The 10,640-nt window shown below is 43.0% G+C and overlaps 1 protein-coding gene across 1 annotated transcript in view; it reads right to left on the reverse strand.

Moving 5' to 3' along the window:
• slc27a6 (solute carrier family 27 member 6) overlaps nucleotides 1-10,279 on the reverse strand; it is a 29,877-nt gene extending 19,598 nt beyond the window's left edge. The window contains exons 1-3 of the mRNA XM_080742639.1: nucleotides 9,860-10,279; nucleotides 4,510-4,742; nucleotides 2,075-2,284 (exon numbers count right to left, since the gene is read on the reverse strand). Coding sequence (XP_080598765.1) covers nucleotides 2,075-2,284; nucleotides 4,510-4,742; nucleotides 9,860-10,173 — 757 coding nt within the window. The 5' untranslated portion in view covers nucleotides 10,174-10,279. The remainder of the gene's footprint in view (nucleotides 1-2,074; nucleotides 2,285-4,509; nucleotides 4,743-9,859) is intronic.
• Nucleotides 10,280-10,640: the final 361 nt, after the last annotated feature.

The following is a 10,640-nucleotide window of genomic DNA, read 5'->3' on the forward strand; positions in this document are numbered from 1 at the left end:
GATCCATGCTGCCTCTGCCCAGACAGAGTTGGTTTGTTTACGTTGGTTTGTGTGTTAAGTCCCTCCATCACAGAGCACAGAAACAACACATAAAGATGACGGATGATTATTTGGGCTTCTATCACGGTCTGCTACTAGGGTGGGGATCCTTCCAGGTTTTAACAATTCCAGTTCTTTAACGATCCCCCCTTAACGGTACGATTCCTTAACGGTCCCTATAGCAGGGGGAGGCATTATAGACCAGGATTACTGCATGTTTTTATGAGGGTATCTACCCTAGGAGACACAGGGAGAACATTCAAACTCCACACAGAAAGGCTCAATCGCCAATCCCACCTAGGGTGTGGGCAGCCTGGGCACTAATAACGCAGAGGAGAGAACACACCCCAGCGGCGGGAATCGAACCAGGACCTTCTAGCTGTGAGGCAACAGCGCTACCGACTGTGCCACCGTGCCCTTGTACCCCCCCCCCCCCCCCCCTCTTAGATGTCTGACCCATTGACTTGAATGGGGAAAATTCAAACGGTAGGACAGAATTCATTTGCGAATCAAGCTCACAACAACGCTGCGACGCGTTGTGAGCATGGAGGTCGGCTATTTCCGATGCTTGATTTCAACACAGAGAGGGCAATTATTTTTTGGACAAGGCAATTCTCTTGAATTGTGCCTTCAGGTATGGCATGGAAAGAGGGCATTAGCAGTTCTTTCACCATAGTAAAAACTGCATTCCTGGTCTGGAGAGGGAACTTTTTTACAGACGGATCAAAGGGTAGGGGCTCAAGCCCCCTTTGATGTCTATGTGTGCACGACTGCGTGCCTGGTTAGCAGGCCTGGAATTTCGTCATTTTAGGGGCAAGGCCACTTGGCCTTTGGTGTGGTCCATTTCTTTGAGGGCACAAAGGCCAAATCAAATAACCAATCAAAGACCATCAAATAAAACAGGATTTAAATAGATAAATGATGATATTTACAATCTGATCCATGCTCAGCCCTGCACCAATCAAAGTCACTGGATTGGTTTAAAGATGGGGACTCTGGGAAGTTAAGATTTCAACAAAAGGCACTGGAGTCTACATGACAAGAAAGAGACACAAGCGTCTACATATTTACAAGAAAGAGAGAGGAGAAAGTGGTACAGTCAGCTGGGGCATTAAGGCCACTGTGGCCTCAGGTCATGCCATTGGTTTGAGGGGCACAAGGCCAAACTGAGGGGCACAAGGCTAAACTGAGGGGCACAAGGCCATGGCCTTCATGGCCTCCATGAAATTCCTGCCCTGCTTGTTAGTGTTAGTTACAATTTACAGTTTAGCAGACGCTTTTAATCCAAAGCAACTTACAATAAGCAGGTAATACATCACTATAATAAGCAAGATAATATGTTAGTACATCAACAACAATATAACAAATGCATAACGAATATCAATCTAGAAAAAACAATAACATAGGTAGACCACTCACCTAATCAGTAAAAGAAAAAAAAAAAGAAAAAACGTTTCTAAAAAAATGGAAAATTCTATCTAGCTTCATGTATGGTCATTGAGGGAAGGGGAGTGTTACAGTAGTGCTATGGGTTTAGGTGGAGTCTAGTCTCGCGTAGCCAGACAACTATTCCACAATCTCTGAATGCTATATAGAGTCTGGAACAGCAGCTCCCTAACGGCGAGTAATGGAAACGGGCATTACCGTTCAATAAAATATATTTTAAAATGTAATTTCTGCTAAGCAGCAAGCTAAACATGCTTATATGATTTTTATTTATATAATGATAAATATGTGTGATGTGAGACTGAAACAGAAGTGACGTGGGGGCTTCACTTCCGCTTCATCTCGCACTCATCGTTTCTATTTCCGTCTGCCAGACTATATGCCGGGAGCATTTGACCAAATCGCGGAGGCAACAGTCTGGCCACGCGAGACTAGGTGGAGTCTGAAGAGGTGAGTCTTCAGTCTACGGCGGAAGCTAGGGAGTGCGACAGGGAGTTTATTCCACAGTTTGGGGGCCAGGAGGGTACAGTTATCAGTAGGTACAGTAGCAGTGGTTATGTACGGGTTAGGGTTAGTTCTCAGGTAGTACCAGTGGTTCCAGAGGTGAAGATGTACAGGGTGTGGGCCTTGAGGGAGGTGGCGTGCCGCAGCGCGGCGGGCACGGGCCGGGCAGAGGCCGCCTCCATCTTGTCCAGCAGCGTGAGGACGCGGGCGGAGTCGCTGCCACGCGTCATGGACCACACCTGGATGTTGTCCTCCTGCAGGCTGGGCAGGATGTCCTCCAGGGACGACAACAGGTCTAGGACGCACACACGCACGCACGCACGCACGCACGCACGCACGCACGCACGCACGCACACACACACACACACACACACACACACACACACACACACACACACACACACACACACACACACACACACACACACACACACACACACACACACGCGTCACTGTTGTTTTTGACAGCAAATTTTGATTTAGTTTTAGTCAGAGTTTTTTGAATAAAATGTCATTTAGTTTTAGTCATAATTTAGTCACCTGAAAAGTTTTAGTTTTAGTCTAATTTTAGGTCGACTAAATATCATGAGATTTTAGTTGACTAAATCTACAGTTGATTTAGTCAACTAAAATGTATTTTGGCAGGCCTTGATGGCATCGTAATGACTGATTTTACACTTGGTTGCATGCTGAAAATAGCAGATCTAACACCTGAGAGCAACCAAACATAAAATGACTCTCTTCTCCACTAGTCCCTCTCTAACGTTTTAGTCTAGTTTTTATTTTGTTGACGAAACTGTCAATATATCTAGTCTTAGTTTTAGTCATCACAGCTTAGTTTTCATTTAGTTTTCATTTAGTTTTTGTCAGTGAAAAAAACGCAGTCGACAAACATGTTTCGTCATAGTTTTAGTCGACGAAATTAACACTGACACACACACAACAATCCACACCGGGCTCGTGACCCAAAAGAGACATCAGGCGTTTGCCCGAGACCCATAACTAGTTAAAACAGCAGATCTACAAGCACACAACGCCTCACTTCGCGCCACGTTGCAAGCTTGTAGATCGGCTATTTTCACTACATCTTAATCATATATATATTTTTTTATATTCATGGAATTTCTTAGATTTGTTTGTTTGTTTGTTTTAAATATTTTGAAATATAACAATTTTAAATATAGGAAAAGAAAATGGGACATTTACTCAAGTCATGAACCATAAAACTTGGTCTATGACCCAGAAATGTGTCCCGACCCACTGTGAAACAGTGCTATAGGCCCTTGGTCAGTATTCTATACTCCACTTTTAGAGCCAAACTTTTTCGGTTCGGCTCTGTCTAAACTACAATATGAACTCATTCAGAGGTTTGGGCGGGTACCGTCATTAAAGGCTTTATCATAGTCCGAGGTGAAGAGCTATCACCTCAACTTTTAGGTGATAAGCTATCACCTAAAAATGAGAAAACAAGTGGAGGCCATCATAGTCACGGACTCACGATGAAGTCCTATCATCGCGAGTCTGCCTCTGAAACCAGGGGGCACACTGATTGGTCAAGATCGACCAATCAGTGAACGGGGGTGATCATGGGGAGATGTCTGAAGGTAAAAACAGAGGAGAGATGTCTAGGTCCGCGGTGATGGCTCTTCACCGCAGACTGTACTATGATACCCCCTTAATTCGGCTGTTCGGTGCTGCCGAGATTGTGTGACTCCCCGAACCGAACCGAAATAAATTCATCTCTATAAGTGGAGTACGGTATGCATCGGCTCTTATACTGACTGAGTGAGTATACTGTAAAGCCGTTTGCACACAGGACAGTTGCGTTTTTTTCGTTTGCGGCATGAATAAAACGCATTGGATTTGGTGTGCAAGGCTGTGCGGAATCGGCGCTGCGGATCCAAAAAGGAGTCATAAAAGGAGTGATGAGTTTTTTACCGCATGCGACAAGACGCACGAATCGAACTGGGTTCGATCGAGAAAAAACCGCACGGCGGCAGCCACTCGTCGCACGGCTAATTCGGAGCCGGTGTGCATGAGGTCATAGAGAATCATTGTTTTCTTTTCAAAAAATTATATTGTCCGTTTTATCCGTGCGGTTAAACGCGCCTGTGTGCAAAGGGCTTAAGTCAGTGTTTCTCAACTTTTCATGTCCCAAGAATCCATGGGCACACCAACATAATACGGGGGTGTAAATATCATCACTATCGGGAAGAAACCTTGTATATCCAAGTTTCAAATCTGTACGTTTCTTCGCAAAGTAAAGCCCTGCTTCATCATACAAGGCTGTCGCACAACAGTAGTGAAAACAGCAGATCTACAAGCACACAACGCCTCGCGACGCGAGGCGTTGTGTGCTTGTAGATCGGCTGTTTTCACTAGTTTAAATCATTTTTTAAAATGATAAATACAATACTGGCTTTCAAGCCGTTTCGAGGGGCACACTTGACGCTTCTCAGGGGCACACCAAAGGTCCCCATGCAGGCAGAGTGGTTGAGAAACACTGCTGTTAAGTAGTACCTGCTCCGACCACCAGGGTGGTGGCCCCGCAGCAGTGGAAGCAGTGCAGCAGCGACCTGGACTTGATGTTGGTGTTGAGGAAGGCCACGGCCGCGCCCAGCTTCCACAGGCCCAGCCACACGCACACAAAGTCGGGCTCGTTGCTCATCAGCAGCGCCACCGTGTCGCCCCGCCGCAGCGCGGCGCGCGACAGGAACACGTTGGCCACGCGGTTGCTGCGCTCGTCCACGTCCCTGTGAAGCAGAGGTGGGCAACTTTGATGATGAGAAGGCCACTATATCTCACTCCAGAGGGCCACAATGCATACAGTATATACAAAAATAGCCGATCTACAAGCTCAAAACGTGTTGCACTGCGGTGCGTTTTGAGCTTGTAGATTTGCTATTTTTTAATTGGAATGCTGAATAATTTTTTGATATTTTTGAATTGGAATCCTGAAAATATTTATTTTCAAATGTTATATATGTTAACTTAATGAAACTAAATACAAATATATTGGGCATGAAAAAAGAATAGTGGGCCTACTAGTCATTGAGCTACTAATATAGACTGAAGTATAGCCTAATTAAAGTGGGTCATTTTTGCATGTTTAGAATTGTAACACCTGCAATCTATCAGTGTTCCGATATTAACCTGCGGGCCGCAATAAGTGAAGGTGGGGGCCGCATGTGGCCCCCGGGCCGCTAGTTGCCCATACATGCTGTAAAGCAATGGATCGATTGAATTCAGGGGTCATCAATGTGTCCATACACGGACAGATGTGTCCGTGGCAAAGACTTGGTCTTATCTGTGGAAACATTTAGTGTCTTTTTTTAAACACCATGCATAGGGCTGTCACGATTATGTTTATATTTTACATGACGATTTAATTGTGTATTTGTCGTTGACAATTACATTTCTATTTGGCTTTTGGGCTTTGAAGTTGCACGTGGCAATCATGACACATAACTTGAATATACAAAGAAATTACTGACATATTTGACAATTTTATACTTAAAAAAAAGAACATTGATAGTGGAAATAGCCGATCTACAAGCTTACAATGCGTCGCATCGCAAAGCGTTGTGAGTTTGTAGATCGGCTATTTCCACTACTTTTTGAAAGTGTTTGTAAGTACATTAACATTTCTCAACATGACGATTATGCAAAAATAATTGTGATTACCTCAAATAATTGCAATTAGACGATTATGTTATAATTGTGACAGCCCTAACCATGCATTAGAATGTTCTTTTTTTGATCATAAGACCCAGTTGCTGAATGTCAAGTCTCCAGGTTTTCTTCAGAATATGTACAGAATGACACTGATATACTATGACACTGTGGAAGGAGTAGGAGTAAGAGTCCAACTAAAAAAAATGTATTTGCTTAACACTGAGAGTGTACAAATGGAACAAAATTGTAGGGGCCTTTTCCCACCCACAAAGAACCGGTTTGGGTTCTTTCTCCCGCCTATGGGATGGCAACTTACTTGGAACATTGGTTCGTTCTTGCGAACCGGCCGCAAACCAACTTTTACGGTTCGGAACCAACTCGGTTCTCGGTGGAAAAGCTCACCTCTGGTTCATCCCATCCCATAGGCTGGAGAAAGAACCAGAACCGGTTCTTTGCCGGTGGAAAAGGCCTCTCTGTGTTACAGGCCTGTCATACTCATTCAGGGCTGTAGCTTTTTGTGGTTTTGGTAATATTATTATCCTGTCATTTTGTATGTCTGTGGCCGCTTGGGAACGAGAAGGTTTCCCAGCCAGTTCGATCCCGGGCTCCCCCAGAGTTAGTGTCCTTGAGCAAGACACTGAAATCCAGTGACACCTAGACCTACTGCACATATAAACAGAGTAGCTACTGTACCTTTAAACATGTTTTAAATATCAGTCTTTTTTTTGGTATACCGTATTTTCCGGACTATAAGGCGCACCTAAAAGCCTTTAATTTTCTCAAAAAACTACAGTGCGCCTTATAGTCCAGTGTGCCTTATATATGGATCATTCATTGACATTGACATTCCCTTTAGCACAGCTCCATCTGTTTGATGCATAACGCAACGGTAGCGTCTATTATGTGCGCCTTATAGTCAGGTGCGCCTTATATATAAAAACAGTTTGAAAATAGACCATTCATTGACAGTGCGCCTTATAGTCAGGTGCGCCTTATAGTCCAGAAAATACTGTACTATTTAAATCTTATTGAGGAAAAAAAAGGAAACACTGCTATTTGTTCCAAAGCGACTGCAAAAGATTGCTGCAATTTGTTTCAAAAACCTTTATACCCTACTGTAAATATAACATGTATATAACTGTTATAATGTGTCATAGCTCTGTAATTCTGTACCCCCTCCAACTGTATATACGTTCCCCATTTTCAACTGTTTTTAATATGTTTTGACACTTGATATGGCAATGTAAACGTATGCTTTCTCATGCCAACAAAGCTCCTTTGAATGCCTTAATGGTTTCCTCTGCCATCGGTGTATGAATGTGTGTGTGAATGGGTAAACGTAATGTGCAATCATTGTAAAGAACCTTGGATAAAGGCGTTATATAAATGCACTACTATAAATGATTGATCGAATGCTTTGTTACTTCGTCAGAAATGTAAACAGCAGGTTGGTAAAGTCAGATATTAACTGCTTAATCCCCAAATGGTGGACTGGAGTCCCTCGGGGCGTCTTTTCACTTTTCTGTTATTTGTGTGGAAGCAGGGGCGTCAATTGGGTATGGCAGGGGTATGCAGCTGCCATACCCTGGGTCCAGAAATATAAATCCATGAATGTCTCTTTGTCTATCTGCGCTGGTTATTATGTTGTTAAATTACAGTACAATAACTACAAATGCAACATTTAACAAAATGGTCACTTTAACAAGCTATTATAATTATATTCTCCCCATCTTGACAGAATGGTATATTCCCAGGTTCCGCAGGTCAGCTGCACAGGTGCAATGCATTATTGTTAATTGTGGCACGTTTACTAACATGCCAAGTTTAGCTGCACTTGAACAACCGTTCCAGGCTGCCATATCCAGCCCAAGAAACCATAGAAACCTGTGTAAAAAACTGACAAAACTAGTTTTACATCTACATGCTCACAAGTCACAACGCCTCACAGCGCGAGGCGTTGTGAGCATGTAGATCGGCTATTATCACAAGAGAACCGTGTTATACAAAATGTAATGCCTCTTTTGCATGAGGACTCCCATCTTTGCTATACCCTAGCTTTTGCTGAACTGACGCCACTGTGTGAAAGGCTTTCGCTGAAAATAGCCGATCCACAAGCTTCTGCTCTGCGAACCGTTTGTCAGCTTGTAGATCTGCTATTTTCCGTGAAAGCTTTTCCCACAATAAGGATGCATGCATTTCATTCATCAACAAAATGAACACAATGATACATGTCATCACCAAATGCAAACACTATATGAGCGTGTATGTTTAGTTGACAATTAATTGTTGTATGAATAATTGCAATTAATGGAGCACCCATTTTGAACCTTATTATTATAATTATTATAAGATCGATGGCAGCATTTCTGTCTAGCCAGAGGAGGACTGAGGACAGTTCTGAAACCTTCCTACCAGTGACATCACAGTCACAGATGGGTAGGGCTGTCACGGTTATGACATTTTACATGACGATTAATTGTCACTCAAATAATTGCGATTAATGATTTAATTGTGTTTTTGTCTTTAACAATTACATTTCTGTTTGGCTTGTAGGCTTTGAAGTTGCGCATGGCAGATATGACACATAACCTAAAGAGATTACTGACATATTTTGACAACTTTTTATTAAGATAATAACATCATAGGTAGTGGAAATAGCCGATCTACAAGCTCACAAATCCCTGATTTTGCTTAGCATGCTCAGAAAAGCTACTGCTTGTTGTGTATTCCATTTTGCAATAATGGTTAAATGACTTGACGTGAATGTTCCTGACTAAAGTGTAGTCAGAGCAGGGTTCCTCAAAGTGGGTGCCATGGCACCCTAGGCCTAGGGTGCTAGAATACTACGCAGAATACTTTGATAATATCTGGAATGTGTCAATGTCACTTGCACTTTACTTGGTGCATTCTTTTTACCCAAAATAGCCGATCTACAAGCTCACAACACGTCACAAGTTGGGATGAGTTGTGAGCTTGTAGATCATCATCTATTTTTGGCGAATGTTCCCCCCAGAACAGAGATGCTGGGGTTTAAGTGAAATTTTCCTCAAGACATACACATACAGTATCTTAGGGGGAAAGATTTATATACATGCTGTTAATATAACATAAAGTGATAGTAACAATGCAGGCATTGACACTAAGGCTTGCCCACCTGCCCCCGGCAGGTAAATAAAACCTTTGGGCAGGTGGAGTTTGCTTTAAGGTTGCCTGACCGGGCAAGTGCTGGTCTGAAATAATTCAAATGTTACTCATCATTTTCTAATGGACGATTTATTTTCGGGCAAGTGGGCATGACCTTTGGGCAAGTATAAAATGACTCTGAGACCTTAGTGTCAACCCTTGCAATGTAATTCAGGGGTATTTACAAGGGTGCCCAAAGAAATTGAGAACCATTGGTGTAGCTGTAGAGCTGCTTTAATTATTTGACATAGGCCTACTTGAAAATACTTTTCTGTTTGAATTTGAGGCTTTGTAAACAGAGCTTTCACATGGCAGATATGAAAAAGGGTCAACATAAGAAATGAGTTATGATGACATATTTAATAACTTCATACTTTAAAAACATTTAAAAAAATAGGCTATACTTAGCTGCAGTAGGCCTAGCGGTAAGTGAGCTTGCAGATCGGTTATTTGAGCTATGTTTTGAAAATATTTGATAGTGAATTAAAAATGGTCAATATGAAAATTATGATCAAAACTGCTGCTGCTAAAATGAAGCTATTGTACCTAAAACTATTTTTTTTACATTACATGCAGTAGGCTATTTTATCATGATTGTAGCCTATCATGCCTATTGTAGAGATAGATACTTTAATGGTTTCCTGTGCAAATAAGCCAAGTAAAGTGCTTACTATAGGATCTCCTTTTAGTTGACCTTGTACCAGTGAACTGTACCGTCATGAAACTGTACCTTTTCCTATGCAAACTTCTAATAAAGTCTTCAATCAATCAATCAATCAATCAATCAATCAATCAATCAATTTAGTTTTCATTGTATTTTATCGTTATTAAATATTATAATTATGAACAAGTCCTAACACAATGTCGCAGCTTGTAGCCTATTTAAGCTGTATCCTAAGTTATGTGACTTTACTGTACATGAAATAGGCTAAAACCTTCTTGTGGTCCTTATGCAAACATCAGAGGGCAGTCATGTAACTAACAACAATGACAGTGACATGCTTTCTTTTACCGGTAGGTGTGCGTCTCGTCGCCGTAGATGATGAACGGCCGCTCGGGGACGCTGGCCGCCCGGCGGCAGAAGGTGTCGGCCACGGTGACCACGGAGCCCCGCAGCTTGTAGAGCTCCAGCCGCGCGCCGCGGCTCACCACCCTGGCGAGGAAGCATGCGTCCCGCCACAGGTAGGGGAAGAGCAGCCTCTGCGCGGCGTGCGCGGACAGCAGCAGCGCGCCCGCCAGAAGGAGACCCCAGCTTCCATGCAGGGGAACGACCGTCATGACGATGCCCGCGAGCAGCGCCGCCAGAGCGGCCACAATGAGCGACATGGACCCGCCACCACCCGACGAGCGACAACGAGAAGTCGCGGAGTCGGTCACACTGTAGTTCTCCTCCTCCTTCTCCTCCTTACTATGATCTCTATCTGTCTCCGTCTATCTATCAGCCACAGGCTGCTCCCTAGAAACTTACTACCAGGGGTTGCCAGGTTGGCGGTTTCGCGAGAAAAACAAGCAACCTCGTCAATGATTACCTATCATTCATGAACTTGAACTTCATGAATACTTTATTAACATTTTGCAAATAGTAGAATAGGCTGCCGACAACAGTTATACAATGAATGCTAAACACATTTAAATAGGTTTATTGATAGATTGATCATAGATAGATTAGATAGACAGGCTTGGGATTTCATAATTTTAGGGGCAAGGCCACTTGGCCTTTGGTGTAAAATTTTTGAGGGCACAAAGGCCAAATGCCAGGGCAGGACGGCTATCAAATAAAATAGATGATAATC

This window comes from Nannobrachium achirus (genome assembly GCF_963921795.1).
Source record: "Nannobrachium achirus genome assembly, chromosome: 15".
Classification (NCBI taxonomy): domain Eukaryota; kingdom Metazoa; phylum Chordata; class Actinopteri; order Myctophiformes; family Myctophidae; genus Nannobrachium; species Nannobrachium achirus.